We start from the raw sequence: 20065 nt of genomic DNA on the forward strand, positions 1-20065 counted from the left end.
ACAAAACTTAACTCAAATTGGATCAGAGACCTAAATATAAGGGTCCAGTATCATAAAACCCCTAAAAGAAAAAAACAGAGAAATGTTTTCAAGACCTAGATAGGGAAGTACCTGCTTAGATCTTTCACCCAAAACACAAGCAATGAAAAGAGAAAAGATAAATGGAACTCCTCAAAATCAAATGTTTCTGTACCACAAAAGACCTAGTCAAAAAAGGTGAAGAGGAAGCCAACTCAATGGGAGAAAATATTTGGAAAGCATATATTGGACAAGGGTTTGATATCCACTATATATAAGAACTCAACAATAAAATAACAAGTAACCCATTATAAAATGAATAAATATATGAATAGACATTTTTCCATAGAGAAAATTCAAATGGCTAGAAAGGATGCTGGATTTTGCCTAATGCTTTTCTGCATTAATTGAGTTAATCATGGTTTTTTCCCCCCTCCATTCTTTTAAAGTGGTGTATTACATAGATTGATTTTCTTATAGTGAACCATCCTTATATTCCTTGAATAAATCCCTCATGGTCATGTTGTATAATCTTTTAATATATGATTTGGATTTGGTTTATCAGTATTTTGTTGAGGATTTTCCAGAAAACCTGAAAGTCACAGGAGAGCATAAATATTTTTTAAATAAAATCAATCAAAATCAATTGCTAAATGTAAAATTTTGACTGAATGTCTGCGCAACTTACTTAAAACTATATATTTATTTTTTTTTTTCATATTACATTTTCTTTATTCAATAACAGGCTGTTGTATTGCACCACAGAAAAACAAATGTCATCAAAGCTTGTCCTCTTACAGTACACACAACAATTCATTTGTATTGTAAAAGGATACTTTTTGTACAGATGAAGCAAACACGTTTTACTGGCTGACACACAAAGCAGGGGAAAGTTTCCAACAATACTGGTCACCAGCCCCTGTTCCTTGGGTGGCTTTTGTCTTTTTACTTTGTGTTAGGTCTTCATCCTCTGTTCCAGTTCATGCTGGTATTTAATAAGACGTTCTATTTCTGTTCCAAGTGTCTTTAGGTTTTCCTTCAAAGTAATATTTTTTAGTAATGTATCCTCTAAAACAGCCTGTAATTTTCGGTTGATCTCCAGAGAGAGTTCCAATGTTAACCCACTATCAGCAGGATGGAATGTATATAAAGATGCCATGATGCCACCCCGTTGACTTAAATGGACTTTGTTAAAATCAGACGCCTCTGAAGAAAGTGTACCTGATTCTTCCTGTAAAATGTAATTCTGAATTATTTCTGTTTTTTCCTAATTTCTTCCACCAATTGTTTTATGTGGTCCTCCATAAATTCTATCTTTTCATTCTTCCGGGCATGTGCTTTTTGCAGCCTTACTATCCTCTCAATCAACATAGCCTTGTCTACTTCTGGAGTTATCCACAGTTACTGAGGACCCAGTATCTTCTGGAGATCGATCTTCTGTACTGCTTCGAGCATTAAGGGACCCTGATGAGCTGGAACGACTTCCCTTGCTGCTGACTTCTTTATCATAGCTTCCACTCTCAATCTGATCTAATTTTCTTCGTGCTTTCTGAAGTTGTTTGGTAAGATCCTTGATACTAGAAGCATGTTTACGTCTCTGAGTTACCAATTCATCTTTTAATTCTTCTACTTGGGTATTCAATGTTTTAACTTCTGTTCATCTACAAGTGAGTTCAGCTTGCAGAGTCTGGACTTCCTCTTTTTGCAGTTTTTCCTCTTTTAACAATCTACTTTCCAAATTATAGTTTGTTTGTTTCATTTGTTCACACTGGCTTTGTAACTGACTTTCACTACAGGAAATTTTATCAAATTGTGATTGCAAAGAATTAGATTCAGACTGAAGCTGCGCATTCTTACTAGTGAGCTTTTCTGTAAACAATAGTAGCTCAGATTTTCTTTTCCTACTGCCTTCGATGTCTTTTTGTAGGTCATTAATCAAATAATTAAGACTTTTCACTTCTTCCTTCAAAGTTTCAATTTCTTGTTTTCCTCTTTGCAGCTGTTCCTGCATATGATCTGCAATTTTCACTTTGTCCAATAAATTCTGAATTTCAGCTTTTTGGCGATTAATAATTCTTCTTCAGTTCTTAATCGTTCATCTTCTAGACACTTCACTTTTGTTCTCAGGGTTCATAGCTCATCCATGCCCTCCTTAAATGTCCTCTTCAGGTCCTCTAGCTCCTTTATTTTGGCATGATGCATCTCTAGCTGGTCAGATTTTTCTTGCATTTGTTTTTCAAGTTCTCCTTTTGTGACTCTGAGTTTTGCATCAAGCTCATTTGATTTAATTTCTTCTGACTCCTGATATGTTTTTATCATATCCTGACAGTCCTTCTGTATCTGATCTGCTTCTTCCTTTGCTTGGGTTAACTTTGTTGTTGTTTCTTTGAGTTTATCTCTGGTTTCCTTGTGTGAATCCATTTCAGCTTTTAATTTGTTTTGTGCCCATTTCACTTTAATAATGTGAGAGTTGATATCTTCCTTTAACTTGTCTATTTCCCTGATGAGTCTAGCAGTTTCAACCTCCTTTGTTTCATACAGCTGGTCCAACCTTCCTTTCTCCTGAGAAAGCTGCTTAATTTTGTTAGTGTTTTTCTCACATTCCTTATTTGCATCTTTAAGTTTTCTCTCAAGTATCTCTTTTTCCTTTCAAAGGTCTAAAGATTCCTTCTCACCTCTTACATACTTCATTACCATTGCTTCTTTTTCCTGGCGTGCCTCTTCACATTTTTTGTTGGCCTTTGAAAAAAAATATTACCTGTTCAATCCGATGGGCCACCTCTTTTTGTAACTGTTGAATTGCATTTTTACCAGCAATATCTTGAGCTACTAGTTTATCTCTGGAAGCTTTAACTTCTTTATTGATTTCCTCTATTCTTGATTCTAACTGTTTAATTGTGCTCATATGCTGCTTCTCTGTTTCTGTTCTTTTTTTAAATTCTTCTCTTAATTCGTCTTTTTCTGAACAAATGTCTAAAATGAGCTCCTGATGTTTCTTATTTTCTTTAATTAACTTCTTTATTGTATGTTCCTGCTGAAGATACTTATCTTGTACACATTTTTCAAATATAACTATTGCATGTTCACCCTTATTCTTTCCATTTGTTACTCGGTTTTCATTTGCAAATTCTGTAGATAAGAGCTCATATTCTATTTCTTCCAATAAATCCTCTGATGCTGAAACATTCTTTATCCTTGAAATAAATTCCTTGGTGCAGTCTGTATCATAAGTCCTATCATAAGGACTTTCTGAATAAGTTTTTTGATTCATTGCTTCTGTAAACGTAGAAGCTTCATAAATTCCTGGGATGCCAATGAGATACATACTACTCGAGAGTCCAGAATAAGTGCCCATCCACAACAGTGCAAGAGGGAAGGAGGTAGTCAGGAGAAACGGACCTTCTCATCATGTCCAGTTCCTTCTGGCAGGGGTGAGCAGAGACTTTCCCTTCTTTTCAAGCTGAGTACATGACAAGATGAATAAGTTTACTTGAAAATACATCATGGAATAGTAAATGCTGGGATATTCACTCCATGGAGTGCTCTAGAGAAGTGAAAATGAACTAAATTCTGGTATATGAATCAACAAGGATGAATCTAACTCAAGTGGAAGGATCTAGTCACAAAAAAACACAAATAGTATATCTCCTTTCATACCAAATTCAGGAGCTGGTCAAACTAAACAATATAAGTTTTAGGAAATATATGAACTACAAAAAAAATTAAGATGATGTTTACCAAAGACTCAGGACATTCATAGCTCTTGTGTTAATTGATTGTAAGGGAAGGGCAGTAATGAACCTCAAAACATTGTATATGACATTGGGTAAAGTTACATTTCTGTGCTCTATTTTAACATTAAAATTTTACATGATCTATAGTCTGCTCTTTCATATATATGACATGGCTTCCAATAATAATAGGGGAGAAAAGCCCTGATGTGCAGTGTGGTTTTGACCCAAGACAGAAAAACAGATGAGCAGAGTGGAATGAAATAGTCCCTCTTTTTCATTTTCTCCCTATCATGTGTAGATGTGATATTGATAAGTGGGAGGTCACACTTTTCATACTGGTTGTATGTCAAATAGCTAAACATGGGGGGGGGGTAAGTTAGATCCCCATCTATCAAAGTCACAATAATGAATTCCTTTTGGATAGAAACAATAAAATAAAAAAAAACTAAAATAACTTGGTCTATAAATAATTTTTGAGTAAACATTTAAGAATTCATTTCACTCACAACTTTGCATATCTTTAATGGTGGGACCTGACATGCAGCCAGACCTGTCTTTTTGTCTGATCTCCTTCAGAGCTTGGGACCACACTGCTTGATGTCCAGGAGGTTGACTCACACAGAGGTCATGGTTATCTGCTTCTCATCTGTAGATAGTTAGAGAACAATCCTCAACACCTTCCCTTAGCTACTGCTGGGATGAAGGTAAGCTTGAGGTCTGCAGTAGCCACCACAGGCTTTCCAGGGGCTTCTTGTCTCCCCAGGGCTAGAACATAATGGAAGGAGTCATCCCACAGAACATCTAGGAAGAGGGGAGGCCTTCTAGCCCTTTGTATATTTCACCGTGGACACTTGAAGACAGGCTTCCTCAGCTGGAGGGCCAGATCTAACTTTCTCCATTGAGGTCAGACTTTAGGAAAGGGGTCGGGAAAACAAGGCTACAGAGAGGGAAGAGAGAGGAGCCCCCAAGGGAGTAGAGGCCTGAAACAGTCTTATGACCTGGCTACACTACCCAAACTCTGTCCTAAAGCCCCAGGTGAACCAAATATTTAAACTCCATTTAATAAATGAAGCTTTCAATAACCTCTCACTGACTAAAGCAAAAAATGCTTATTTGGTACAAAATTCATATTTTGACTAGTGCATTTCCTAATATAACTTATATGAAGAGCTTAACTGAACAACATAGTACATGAAAACATGAGTAGGGCATGAGATTTTGTAGGTTTGTCCAGAGTGGTGCCCCAATAAATCCCAGAGTGATATGAACAGTGAATAAAAAAGTATTTGCAAAGTCCCCTTGGGGGAATGGTGAGAAAGGGGTAAAATTCAGCTTTCCCAAGTGGAGAATACTTGATAGTCTCAGAAGCAGTGGGGACAACCAAAGCAATAGGCTGAAACTTAAACCCACAAAGGATAGGCTAAGCTTATTTAAAATTAGGCCTAAGAGTCACCCCCAAGGAAACCTCTTCTGTTGCTCACTTGTGGCCCCTCTCTCTCAGCCAACATGACAAGCAAACTCAATGCCCTCCCCCTTTCTACAGGGACATGACTCCCAGGGTTGTAAATCTTCCTGGCAACATGGAACAGAAATCCTAGAGTGAGCTGGGACTCAGCATCAAGGGATTGAGAAAACTTTCTCGACCAAAAGAGGGAAGAGTGAAATGAGACAAAATAAAGTGTCAATGGCTGAGAGATTCCAAACAGAGTCATGAGGTTATCCTGGAGGTTATTCTTATACATTAAATAGGTATCACCTTTTTGGTTAAGGTGTAATGGAGAGGCTGGAGGGAACTGCCTGAAAAATGTAGAGCTGTGTTCTAGTAGCCATGTTTCTTGAAGATGATTGTATAATGACGTAGCTTTCACAGTGTGACTATGTGATTGTGAAACCTTGTGTCTGATGCTCCTTTTATCTACCTTATTGACAGATGAGTAAAACATATGAATTACAAATAAATAAATAATAGAAAAAATGTTAAAATATATTTAGTGGATTTAAATACTAGTGATCAATGAAAGGAAGGGTAAGGGGTACGGTATGTATGAATTTTTTTGTTTTCTTTTTATTTCTTTTTCTGATTTCTAAGAAATGATCTTGATGATGAATATACAACTATGCAATGATATTGTGAGTTATTGATTATATAAGAAGAATGGAACGATCATAAGGTAAGAATGTTATGTTTGAATGTGGATGTTTCATGAATAAAAATTAAAAAATAACTTCTCACCCCCACAACATTCTCTCTGTTAAACCATAGACTTCAGGCATGAACTGCACTACTGTACATTGTATCATCAAATAATCTGCTGAAATTACTAGGAGTAATTTATTTTTCTCTCTACCCACCACCAATGAACAAAAGTCTGTCCTTCTATTCTAAGCCTAGGAAAAGTTGTTCTGGTTTTCTAGCTTTTGTTAAATCCACTTTCCATCTGTCAGTAATCTGGAAATAAGATGGTAAAAGTCAGAAGTCACTTTAAATGTGGGTGTAAACTAAGGAGAGAATGGACAGAATGGAAAAGATAATAAGAAAAGAGTCAAAGAAATATTTAAGCTGAGGGAAGGGACCAAATGTTCCTTTTTAAGGGCTGGGTTTCTTTGTGATGACAATAAACTGAGTGAACCAGCCTCAGCAAAGATGGGTTAAAAGATTCCAGGCAGAAGGTTGAACAACTATCAGAGAGATGAGGTGAGAAAATTCCATGATTAGAGGAACAAAAAGGAAGCCATAGTGACCCAGAGAGGTGGAGTAGAGGGGTACAGTGGTAAAATGTGAAAAACTGGACTAGGTTGTATGCCCAGACTCATATCTCAGCTCTTCCTCTTCTCCATCTACCTTCACTCTTTTGTAGATCTCATCCAATACCAAATCTGACAACATCATCTTTATGTTGACTTACATCTCTAGCTCACACTTTCCCAGGGCTTTGACTCATAAATCAATCTACCTCTTCAGCTTGTCCATCTGGACGTTCAGTCACCAACTTGGACTTGACACCCCAAACACCATCAGCAGTGCAATCCTGAAACTCTGCTCCCAGATCTGCCACCCCCAGTAGTCACCGTTTCTGCTCTGGGAGCTCCATCCTTCTGGTTCCTCAGGTCACAAGTCTTGACTCCTTTCCCTCATACATCATATCTTGTGCACCCTATACTATACATGAGCAAATTGTGTGCTACATTTAAAGACTTTGATAGCCTACTTGTTTTCCCCGCTACATTTGATAACCAAGTGGACCCAACTGCTATTACCTCACACATGATTTCTGACAACTTTCTCTCAAAAGTCTCCCTCCTCTCTCTTTGTGCTTTTCATGAGCTTGTCTCTAATAACCAGCCAGAATGCCCCTATTAATTTCTGTGAATTCAAATCACATCCAACCCCCCAAATACATTCTCCTATAAAAATTAAAACCTCACTACTCACAAAGACCTGTGAGGCCCACCCTGACCCTGTTTGGCTCAACCCTTTAAATGTTTCTCCTACAATTCTCGCCCTCACTATCTCCACTCAAGCCTTCCTGGAACACTTGCTATTTTCTAAACAAACTCCATAAATCCTTTAATTTTAGACCTGTGCATGAATTACTCACCTTTTCCCTACAATAGCTACGTGGAGTGCTTGTTACCCATTCCCTTCAAGTAACTACACAAATGTCACTTTTTCTTTTCGTGAGCACAAGATTTAAATTAATATTATCCATTCTTTACCATTGATTATTTTCTTCATTTATTATTTGCAATCTTACATGCTGGAAAATTTACCCTTTTAAATATAATATTTTGCAGGTTTTAATAGCATATATAGCCAAGTAAATCAAGCACAGAAGTCAAGATCTGGATCAGCCTCATCATGCAAAATAATTCGGTGCCCATTTGTAGTCACTCCTTCCCCCAACCCACAGTTTCTGTGTAATAATCTGAGTCAATTTTTTATGTTTGGCTATTGACAGCTTTATAACCCTTCCTCTCTCCTCCCCTATTCCCCCATATGGTAAGAAGCTGATAAGAAATCTGCTCACAGTCCCTTCTTTGGCACTGGTAAGATCTTCAAACATCATAAACTTCCAGCCCATTCATGCAAAATTTTGTTCAGTCCCACCCACTAGCGGCTATGGCCCCATCCTCTCTCTTTGCCTCCATCCTGCCACCTGGACCTGCTTATGAAAAACCTGCCTTCCCCAGTCATTACAGGATGAGTAATAAATTTTCCTTCCAGTTTTCTTGGTGTTGGACTGAAATCAGCCTCGGTATCTGACTTATTACTCAGAAAGCGGTCCAACATGACCAATAAAATATCACGGCAACCATAAATGTGACCTCTGATCTTAGAATTTCAGGGATCCACTTTCCTAGAGTGTCAGATAAGTGGAGTTAGACAGTATGCATCCTTTGAGTCTGACTTCTTTCACTTAGCCTAATGCATTTATGATTGATCCTAGTCAATGTCTGTATCAGTAGTTCATTCTTGTTATTGCTGAGTAGTATCCAATTGTATGGATGTAACCTTTGTTCATCCATTTTGCATTTTGGGCACATTGGAATTGTTTTTCATATTTTTTGAGATTATAAATAAACTCAGTATAAGCATTTGCTTAAGGATTTTCATGAACACGAATTTTTATTTCATTTGAGTGAATACCTAAGAATAGAGTTGCTGGGTTCAGTGATAAGTGTGTGTGTTTACAGGAAACTGCCCAATTGTTTTCTGAAGTAGCAGTACTATTCCCACAGCCATGTAAGAGAATAGAAGTTCTTCCACACCCCAACCAATAGGTATATGGTCAACCTTTACAATTGTCATTTGAATTGGCGTGCAATGAGGGGCTTTTCTTTTTTTTTTTTTTTTTTTTTGAGTCTTGAAAATATTATGTTAGACAAAATAAGCCAGGCAGAAAAATACTTACAGTATCATTCCACTTACATGAAGTTCAACAAAAGGCAAAACTAAGATAGTGAGAGAAAGCCGTTAGTGGCACCTTGGGTTACAGTGAGGGGTAGGTAGGTAAGGGATGGACTGTAAAGAGACACCAGGAGTTGACAGATTTGTTCTATGTCTTAAAGGTGACAGTGGTTACATTGGTGTATACATTTGTCAAAAATGATACATTTTGGGGTGAATTCTTTTGCTTATAAGCTATACCTCAATAAAGTTAATACACACACACAGATGAAACTTTGGTTTTCTTTCCAGAGCAGTGTGCCACATGCAGTGGAGATATACATTTGGCATAAATATGACTGTCAGTGAATGAATTACTACATTTTTGTTTTAAAATTAGGATAAGAGACATATAATAGGGTGAGCCGTGGTGGCTCAGCAGGCAAGAATGCTTGCCTGCCATGCCAGAGGACCTGGGTTCGATTCCCAGTGCCTGCCCATGTAAAAAAAAAAAAGAGAGAGAGACATTATAATAAATTGAAGTAATATTGACCATCATGGTTGGGCACTTAGTATCAAATGCTTTGTTGAGAGATTTCATGTCTCATTTTCACTGCAAAACCAGTTGTTATTTTCATATTTGTTTTGCAGATGGGATACTGAATCTCATGCAGGTTAAGGAACTTGCTGAAGCTACCTAGTGAGAAATTAGGCATAGATTTAAAGCATGTCTTGCAAAGCCTTCTGCTATCTCTTGTTTGTCCAGAAATCTACTCTTATCACCTCCCTATATACCACCACCTTTCTGCCCTCCACATGTGCACGTGCACACACACACACACACACACACACACACACACACACACACACACACACACTGGTGTCATCCCCTAAGCGAGAGAGCAAAAGATGGAGCTAGGGGACATTTGTAGTCCTTTTTCTCATTCTACAAGCCAGTTGTGCGTTCTCCCTAGGTTCCAGACATTGTGCTGAGCTTTGGGAATAAGAAAAGAATGAGCCTTGGCCTCTGCCTTGGCGGAAAAGACAGACATGGAAGCAGAAAATGTGGAACAGAAACATCAAGTGACATGCAGCAGTATCGAGAGAGTCACTGGGAAACGTGCTTTTGAAGGAGGGAATGGATTGTTCATCTGGTTTTTTCCCACAGTCACAGAATTTCTCATGAGGCGTATAAATTGCCTTCATGGAACTGACCTTTAGTTACTTGTGACGATGAAGATAAATCAAACAGCAAACTCTAGAAGGCCCTTTTGAGACTTCAAGCCTTCAAGAAATTCTCTTCTCTGAGGCTTAGTCACTGGCAAGCTTGGGCTCCTCAGTCAGATAGCAATGCACATGACGATGTCTGCTGAACCTTCTCCCCTCAGTTTTGTTGCTTCCAGCTCCTGGCTTCAGTGGCTTCCACTCTGAGCTTAGCTCTGCCTCTCTTAGCTTCTCGGGGTTTTTTTCCTGTGAGCTTCCCTTAATTTCATCTCTTAGTTTTGTCGTTGTATTTTGATTCACATTTCCCTAATGTCTAATAAGCATGCTTCATGTGCTTATTTGCCATTTTTATATATTATGGGTGAATTGGCTATTTAAATCTTCTAGTCAATTTTTGTTTAATATTTTCTTAGCATTCTTTTATAAGAGTTCTTTTTATGTAATGGAAATAAGTCATTTATCTGAATTGTGAGTTGCAAATATTTTCCCGCATTAGTGGCTTGCCTACTCATTCTTGTGCAATATTTTTTCTAAGGTAGATATATTTACTTTTGATAAAATGCAATATATGTTGCAGATGAGTTCCTGTTGTTGGCATTGTATCGTAAAAATCTTTAATTACTCTAAGGTCACAAAGATTCTGTCATGTTTTCTTCTGGAACATCTCTGATTTAAGATTTTACATTTAGAGCCATGCTCCACTTTAGTTTAGCTTGTGAATAGCACTTGCTAAAGGATAGGATAAATGTTCATAGAAATGATGACTCAAGCACAGAAAATGGCTATATTTTTCAACAAAGAAAAAGGTACTAGGGAGATGGTGATGTTATTTACTCAGGTGGAAAAAACTGAGGGAGTGACAATTTGGTGCTAGGATAAGGAAAAATAGTTCAGTATAAGACAAGGGGTCTCTAGAGACTCAAATTGGAAGAACAGGTAAAAAGTTTGACAAATAAGTCTGGAATTCAAGGAAGATCTAGGCTGAAAGGCCATGTTTTGGAGGTAGGAGAGTTGACCAATTTATTGAAAACCTCAGCGATTAAATGACATAAGGTCAATGGAGTGACCGGGGGACTTGATAACAGAGATAAAGTTTTCATGGACAAGAGAACCTCTGAGAACTGCAAGCCTAATGGAGTGGTTTCTGCAAAAGAGGTTCAGGGTGTGTCACGAAATGGAAAGGGGCTGGAAGTGGTTGGTGGTATTAGAGAGTTTTCCTTTCAAGAGAGATGATGTCAGTCAGTATTCTGATGGGTATAGGTCAACAGAGAGGTGAAATAGATAACAGAAGTGAGAGAACATAAAAACAAAAAGAAGAAGAAGAAGAAGAGAGAGAACACCAAGTTTAAACCCATCTAGTTGTTAAGAGGAGATAGGATCCAGAGCCCACTGATGCATTGCATTTTGAGCATAGCAGGGACAGTTCATGTACAGTGGTGAGAGAGAAGAAAGAGTATAGTAGTATCTCTAAAGCTACATCTGTCAATTTGGTTTGGCATATAGTGGGAACTTCTTTTCTGCTTCCATTTTCCCAAAAAGTACAATATGAAGTTGTTAGCTGAGCTGGAGGTATCAGTACAACATGAGAATGGAGTGGAAATAAAGGGAGACATATGAAAATTGGTCTTGGAAAGAGATGACACACCTGAGTGGCTAATGAGGATTTTCAGCATGAAACATTTTTGGTAAATTTTATTTAAGTATAGTATTGATAAACATACGTGAATTATAGGTGCACAGTTCAATAAATTTTTACAAGAAGTGTACACTTGTGTCACAAGTACCCATACTGATGATCAAAACAACACTGGAATCTAAACACACCTGTCAACACCTCTTTCACTTGTTTTCATTTGGAAACTCTTATTTGCATATCATCCAGCTGCATCTTTGTTCAATGTTACCCTAACCTAGTGCCAAAAGAAACCTTCAACACAAACCCAATCAACAGCAAAATTTTATATAGGAGGGAAATCAACTTTCAAAATAATCTTAAGATACTCAAATACCCAGGAACGAGCAAAGATCATAATTGTAAAAAAATTTACATTAGAAATTACAATTTCAGTGTTGAAAGAATGAAATCTTCTCCCTGAAGTTAGGAATATGGCAAAAATGCACCCTCCCACTACTGTGGTTCAACATTGTATTAGAAGACCTTGTCAGAGCAAATAATCATGAAAAAGAAAAAAAAAGCATACAAATTGGAAAGGAGAAAATAAAATTAACTCTGTTTGCTGATAGCATGATCCTTTATGTAGAAAATCCCATAGAATCTACAAGAAAACTATCTGAACTGATAAACAAATTCGGCAAAGTTGTAGGGAGACAAACTAACAAACACAAATCAGGTGTTTCTATACACCCTAAAAGAATATTCTGAAATGGAAATTTAAAAAGAAATCCCTCACACAATAGCTCCTCACAGAATAAAACATGTAGGAATATATTTAACCAAGGATGTGAAGGACTTATATACACTGAAAATTACAAAACATTGCTGAATGAAATAAAAGACCTAAATAAATTTCAAGGCATCCTTGTGTTCATGGTAAGGAGACAATATTATTGAGATGGCAATACTACCCAAAGATTGCAATGCTACCCAAAGATGGCAATACTACCCAAAGATACAGATTCAATGCAATGCCTGCCAAAATCTAACCAGCTTTTTCTGCAGAAATATGAAAACCAATCCTCAAATTCATATGAAATTGCAATGAAATTGCAAGGAGCCTTGAATAGCCCCATCCATATAACACAGGAATAACAAAGTTGGAAATATCTCACTTAATGATTTAAACTCAGTACAAAGCCAAATAATCAAACCAGTGTGGTATTGGCATAAAGGTAGAAATATATGCAAATGGAATAGAATTGAGAGACCAGAAATAAGCCCTCCAACTATGAACATCTGATTTTTGTCAAGGTTACCAAGATATTAACCAGTGCTGGGAAAATTGGATATTCACTTGCAACAGAATAAAGATGCATCCATACCTCACCACCGTAGACAAAAATGAACTCTAAATGTATAAAGAACTTAAACATAAGTGATAAAACCATGAAAGTCTTAGAAGAAAATACAAGAAATTTGGTAGAAATTACAAGAAATTTGGTAGAAAATACAAGAAACCTGAAATTTGGTACTGATTTCTTATATATATGACAGAAACAGTACTTGCACTAAAAGAAAAAAATGGTGAAATAGACCAACAAAATTAAAAACTTTAATACATGAAAGGATACTATCAAGACAATGAAAAGACAACCCACAAAAAAGGGGAAAAATAATTGTTAACCATATATCAATAAGCATATAATACACAAAATATATAAAGAACAGCTGCAACTCACCGAAAAGGCAACCCAATTAAAAAGTGAGGAAAGGACTTGAAAAGAAAAAATTTTAAGGAAGATATATAAATAACCAATAAGTACATGAAAACATGCTCACTATCATTGGCCATAGAGAAGTGAAATTCAAAAGCACAAGGAGTTATCACTGCACACCCATGAGGTTGGATGTTATTTAAAACAGAAAAGAAGTGCTGACAAGGATGCAGAGATATAGCAACACTTACATGGTTGGTGGCACCATAGAATGATGCAGCCATTGTAAAATCATATTCATTTGGTGGTTCCTAGGAAAATCAAAACAGATGTACCGTATTTCACCTCTTCTATCCAAGAGAACTGAAAGCAGGGACTTGAACAGATAGTTGTACACCAATGATCACTGCAGCGTTATTCACAATAGTCAAAAGGTGGAAGTGACCCTACTGTCCGTCAACAGATAAATGGATAAACAGAGTGTGGTATATTCACATAATGAGACATTATTCAGTGTAAAAATGAATGAACTTCTAATGCATGCTACAAGATAGATAAATCTTGACAATTCAATCATATTGACTGAAATAAACCACACAAAAAAGAAAATATTGTATCATCTTTTTTATATGAAACACCTATATCACGTTGAGTGATATAAACCGGCTGCCAAAAGATAAATATTGTACACGCTTCCTTGTATGAAACACCTAGAAGAAACAAATTTTGTAGAGACACATATTAGTTTATAGGTTGCCAGGGGCAGGAGGGTAGGTTGGAAATTGAGAGAGCTGGAATTTAATGGATGAAGATATTCTGTTTTGGGTGATGAAAAACACAGGGGTAATGGACATCGGTAAGGTAGCACAATATAATAAATGTAATTAATAACTGAATTGTATACTTGAATGTGGCTAAATGGGAAATTTCGAGTTGTATATTTGTTACTATTATAAAAAGCTTTCAAAATGAACAAATGAAATGTTTACAGAACACGCGAAAATTCATTTTAAAAAGGAATAATAAGCATAAAGAAATTATGAAAATTCTGTAATTAGGCAATTGTTAAGCCTCATAATTTTGGTGAAAATATAAATCTATGCTGTAGACATTTCAATACATGGATTATAATTCCAGGATTCATATAGGCAAATTCAAATAACTTACACAATATACCAGAAAATTTTGGATGACAAAAGATTAACTTGAAATCTTAAAGTAAACAAGAGTTGTGTCAGTAAGAGATGAATTTTTAGCAGAAAAATCTAACATTTTATACCCTGTGGTAGTAAGGTTTTTGAAATTTTTCTTTTTGGTGAAAAGTGCTGAGGAAACATATTTTGTAACTAAACTAAATACTTAATATTGGACTTCAGAAATGTATAATAAATTTCCTTCAAGAATAAATTTTCAACAGTTTTAATAAAAACTATAATAACAGAGTTAAATGCTATTAACTAAAATAACTGATTTTCAATGAACTATTTTATAAATGATTTGTACGAAAAGTTTTTGTATAAATATGCAGTGGCATTTTTGCTTGCCTGATTGAGCCTCTTCACTGTTTGTCATATTCTGAAGCAAATTTCAGATTTCTTAACCCACCCTAAGCATTTTATCATCATCTTCCTTTCAGCTTCTCATAAAATCACTTCTCCATCTCTCTGTACACTCCAAATACATATGAAATTTTTACCGTTTCTTTAGGCTTCAATTCCTTACTAACATGGGATCTCTCAGATTATTTTTCTTTTGTCAGAAGCAGCTGAATCAAATAAAGCTTCCACAACACCTTAAAATACTCAAGGAGTATGCATAAGACTCATGGTGAGAGAATTTCTCCATATCCCCAAATTCAGAAATTTGGTTCTATTACATAAGTGCAGAATTTCCTCACTGAAAAAAACTCACACTTTAATGAAGTAATCTTTGTGCAGTTAGTTGTACGATATTTATATTTGATCTATTTTTATCTCTATAATAAGATTTCTGTAGGCAGGACATTAGTGCCTTCACCACAGTATCACACATTCCGAGCAGAGTAACTGGCACATAATCATTCCTTGAGTATTACAAAATAATGAAATAAAAGACTGAATATCCTAGATTGGACTGACTCACAGCACTGCAACCAGATTATGGAAAATCGCTTTCTTTCTGCAGAATGCAGAGCAGCACTGAGAGACTCTGGGATCACTGCCGAGAAGCACAAAGGGACTGACTGTTGGAAAACATGAGGCCACAAATGCAGAGATGTTCACCCTCCACTGGCCTGGACTTCCATCTACAATCACCCAAAGAATCAAAATAGTAGATATTGAGTAAAAGGAGAAAAATAAGCTCACCAGGATCAGTATGGTGCGGATGGCTTTGGCCTCAAAGGAAGGTCTGGAGGAAAGACTGTTTCCGTGAATATGTTGGACTCGATGCTTGTGTCTATACAGGACAAGAACCACGGAACCACTAGCCCAGACCATGAATATCAAAGATGCAATGTCAGTGGAATAATACATTAGTATATAAAGAGCTTTAAATTCCTCTGTTTTTGGCCAAGAGCAGTGTACAGCATCTTTTATCAAACTGAAGTTTTTGGTTTTCAATGGACCTTTCACTATCACGGGACCCAATATATTTATTAGGAGATGAGGGATCCAGCAGAGGAAACAGCAGAAGCCAATGAACTTTGGGGATCTAATCTTGAGCTCCATCCAACTACTAATCCTGGGGTCAAGTTTAATGGCCTGGAAGCCTTTGAGGAGGCAGGTGGTGGTGAAGGAAACCCCTGAGGCCACTCTGTAAAAATAGAAGAGAAGTTTACATCTGGCATCATCAAGGAAGTATTTCAATCCAAAAGCTATCATTGTCTGAGGGATTCCTTTGGAATAAAGAATCAAGGAGTTGGCTAAGACCAGTTGGTTGAGAATCAGATCTGTGGGTCTAAAGTTCTTTCCAGTAAGCAAAGCAGAGTTATAAAAACAAAGGAGTGAGAAATTTCCCAGGATGCCAACTCCTGTCTGTACGAGGAAGATAATTCCCATTTCCAATTTAGCAGACTCCATCACATCAATACCTAGGGGACACCAATTTTAATTGAAGCCATAGGAATCAGTAGTGAAACAAATGAATCTATTTTACCATCACCATAACCAGAAATTTCCAGTACATAGCTTAACCAATATTTTCTCACTTGAAATGGGCCCATGTGTCCAAGACCTATTCACTGAAGATTTTCTGGAAAATAATGGAGTGTATTTTTATAATCTTTGTCCAGGAAAATCATTACCAATTGTAGGCCAAACAAGAGCACATAAAATATCTTTATTGGAATTAAAAATTTTACATATAAACTACTCTAAGATGAAGGATACCTTCCAAAAAATTAAAAAATAAAGCATAATGAACATTCTAAATGCACACCAGGAAATAACAGGGAACCATAATATTCTTATGAGCCTGTGAATCTTCACATTGCTTTAGTTATTGATCAGTAGTACCTTTGAAGAACAGTAGAAAGGCACTGGACAATGAATGCTCACAATTTTCACCTGAGATTAGGGGTTCTGTGGACATAGGGTTTAACTCTATAGGAAGGATCTAAATTAAGAGGGAGGTAAACCTGCCCACCAAAGAGCTTGGGTATTATTTCAGTCACAATATTTAAAAATCCAGTTTGTATTTTGGTTTGGTAAATAGCTATCTCAAAGGGTAGAAAAAGTAAAAGATTATAGAAAAATGAAAATAGCAAGGCACTTTCAAAATCTGGTTAAAAGCCAATTCTTATATCAATAATTTTTATATCAGCAGACCTTGAAGTCCTTAATTAATCCCTTTTTCAGAACCCCATATTCTTCAGCCATACATTTGTTTTTAAAAGATTTTGGTTTCCTAATGTGGAGCATAGAATGAGAATTTCATCTCTAGATGCAAAATAAATGTTAGTACTTTTCTATTGAGCCCAACCTAATCCCGCTAAAGCAAAGCAAAACAACAAAACAAAGACAGACACATAATAGCAACTGTCATCCATAAACCAGGTGCTTGCTTAGCAGCTGGGACCTCATCATCATCAGTTTAATGCTGCTAGTTACCTGCCTTGTAGTGTGGCACCTTTTGATAAATGCTGTGAGCTTTGATGTATTTAGAATAGGAAAAGGAAGGCTTCTGGCTCAGGAAGGAGAGAAGTGACATATTAGGAAGCCCTGGTTCAAGAAGACTAGAATGGTGGTATGCCTGTGGCCCCTTCAAAGACCATTTGTCCTGTGTGCATGTGTGTGTTTGGGGGGGTTATATGCATGTTGTTTTATGTTCCAATCCTAAAATCAGAATTAATTTTGCATATACTGGTTTTTCTGAGACAAAATCAAACCACCAATCTGATACTCATCTGGGAAAAAAAAATAGACACTTACCAAATTAACATTTGCTTCCAGGACACTGCGTTCAGGGGTAGCCTGTGTGCAAGTGTGGAAGGAAGGCATCCAAACCTTGAGATAAAAATTGGAACACAGTGATCTCATCTCCTCCTGGGTAGTGATTATCATTTCTCCCGCAACAGCAGTGACAAGGTCTGCACAGGGAGTGATTATCTCTGAAGATTAGCCATGATTTGTGCAAATTATTGAAAGCTATTAAAAAGTGTATAATAAAATATCCACCAGAAGTGGCAGAAACAGCTGGAGGGGAAATTACTTTTGAAATAAATCATTAAATTTTAATTGAAGGAAACTGAGATTTAACAAGTGAGAAAAGGAAACTACTAATGTGGTTCTGCAGCATTCTTAATCAACTCCATGGTTTGGTCTCCAAAATATGATTTTTGCCATTTCTGAGACCACTGAGAGTATTAGGAGAAGATACCATGATAAACTGTGTGTTAACAAAGGAGATAACCTAGATGAAATGGACACAGTCCAAAAACCAACAGACTACAAACACTGACTCAAGAAGATATTATAGATCGCAGCAAAACAATCATTAATAAAGAGATTGGATCAGTAACCATAAACTTCCCAATGAATAAATGAACAGGATCAGATGGATTCAAAGGGGAAATTTACCAAGCATTCAAAGAAAAATTAATGCAAATTCTGTTCAGACTTTCCCAGAAAACTGAATGAGAGGATAGACTCCCTAATTCATTCTTTGAGGTCAACAAAGCCAGACAAAGGTACCACAAGAAAAGAAAATTACAGACCAGTATATCTTATGAATATAGATGCAGAAATCCTCAACAAAATAATAACAGACTGAATTCAACAGCACATTAAAATAGGAGGCAATGGGTGGGCTTGCTATAAGATCCTGCAACTCCATGGCTAGGCATATAACTGAAGGAACTGAGTGATATGAATGGAAATTTGCACACTGGTGTTTATGGGGCTGTCTTCATGATTTGCAATGACTGGACATGACCTAAGGATACAACAAGTGAGGAATAAAAGAGACTACTGTGGTGTTCACATCCAGCGGACTACTGAGTGGTTGCAAAATGGAAAGAAATTGTGAGTCATGCAACTAAGTGAATGAAGTTTGCGGACACTATGTTGAATGAAATGTCAGAAACAAAAAGACAAATATTAATATGCATCATTCATATGGACTAACTATAATATACAAACTTGGAGGAGTGAAGTTAAGAGCTAAGCTTTTCAGGTCAGGGCTTATTGCAGAGGGTCCTAGACTGTCAGCTCTTAGAGCACTCACATCTATTCTGGAGTTGTAACTATTATTTCTAAATTCTGGGATGCTGATCTATTTGTGTATAGCCTGGTTGTTCCCTGAAACTTTTGGTATTTATGTGACAATTATGACACAAGATTAGAGGTCTGAAGCTATGAAATTCAGCATTACCCCATACAGCAGTTGTTTAAAGAGAGGAAAAAGTGATCAGACTTCAAGTGTCTTTGAACTTAGTGTGAATGTCTATAGACAGGATATAGAAGGATCATGATTTTAATCCAATCTACCAATCTCTGCCTTTTAATAGGGGAGTTTAATCCACTGACATGTCAGGTAATAACTCAGAAGGAAGGATTTACTTCTGCTATTCACCCATTTGTTTTCTATGTGTCTTGAGTTTTCTGTCCTTGAATTAAGCTATTAATGCCCTTTTTTCAGATTTCCTTTTTTTTAATCATAGCATTTTATTCCCTTCCTCTTTCCTTATTTTCTATATTTTAAATATTTCTTTCTGGTTACATTGGCAATCACAATTAAGATCTTAAAATAATAACCACTTACTTCAATTAGAACCAACCTAGTTTTAGTAGGTACAAACTTTCCACTCATATATTTCTGTTTTCCTCCTTTATAATGTCTCAGAATACACCTTTAAAATAATGGGTGCCCATTAACATCGATTTTAAATGTGATGTTACCCATTTTCCCATTCAGCCATATGGGGCAGTAAGAGTTACAAACCAAAAAGTACAATAATACAGGTTGTTAATTTACCTATACAAATATAGCCTTTACCAATGTTCTCTTAATAATGTTCATTGTTTCACCTTAAGACATAACCCCACCCTAGTAGCAGCAAGCTGCACCAAGACTGCAGTTTCCAGTGCTGCCTGCAATGTGGCTGAGAGAAGGGGGATGATAGCCACTGCAAGGAGGGTGAAATTCACCAGGTTTTACTGCAATTTACAAGCCTCTACCTCCACTTCTTCCCTTGGTACTTCACGTAATCCACTAGACTCCAGAATTTCAAAATAGCTGATTCAGAGAGTTTCTGCTAGTTCATTAGATGTTTTGGTGGAGGGACTAGTTTTCTATAGCACCCTACTCTGCCATCTTCTCACAAACACCATGGTTAATTATACTTCTAGTGCTAATCCATGAAATCCATGGCTTTAAACAAACCCTTCCA

The 20065-nt window shown here is 36.6% G+C and overlaps 1 protein-coding gene and 1 pseudogene across 1 annotated transcript; both read right to left on the reverse strand.

Moving 5' to 3' along the window:
* Positions 1–743: 743 nt before the first annotated feature.
* Positions 744–3343, reverse strand: LOC143658399 (coiled-coil domain-containing protein 186 pseudogene; annotated as a pseudogene).
* Positions 3344–15314: 11971 nt separating this feature from the next.
* LOC143658400 (vomeronasal type-1 receptor 1-like) lies at positions 15315–17385 on the reverse strand. Its single transcript, XM_077130481.1, has 2 exons — positions 17286–17385; positions 15315–16267 (listed from the first exon to the last, which is right to left on the reverse strand). Exons 1-2 carry the CDS (start codon positions 17383–17385, stop codon positions 15315–15317), a joined length of 1053 nt encoding a protein of 350 aa, XP_076986596.1.
* Positions 17386–20065: the final 2680 nt, after the last annotated feature.

The sequence above is a fragment of the Tamandua tetradactyla genome, chromosome 16 (genome assembly GCF_023851605.1).
Source record: "Tamandua tetradactyla isolate mTamTet1 chromosome 16, mTamTet1.pri, whole genome shotgun sequence".
Classification (NCBI taxonomy): Eukaryota; Metazoa; Chordata; class Mammalia; order Pilosa; family Myrmecophagidae; genus Tamandua; species Tamandua tetradactyla.

Bases quoted from the DNA above. Each gene is read 5' to 3' on its own strand.
- LOC143658400 (XM_077130481.1), bottom strand. From the start codon at position 17,385: ATGTCACTTCTCTCCTTCCTGAGCCAGAAGCCTTCCTTTTCCTATTCT. The intron at 16,268-17,285 runs GTAACTAGCAGC...GGTGTCCCCTAG, and splicing joins GGTGCCACACTACAAGGCAG to GTATTGATGTGATGGAGTCT.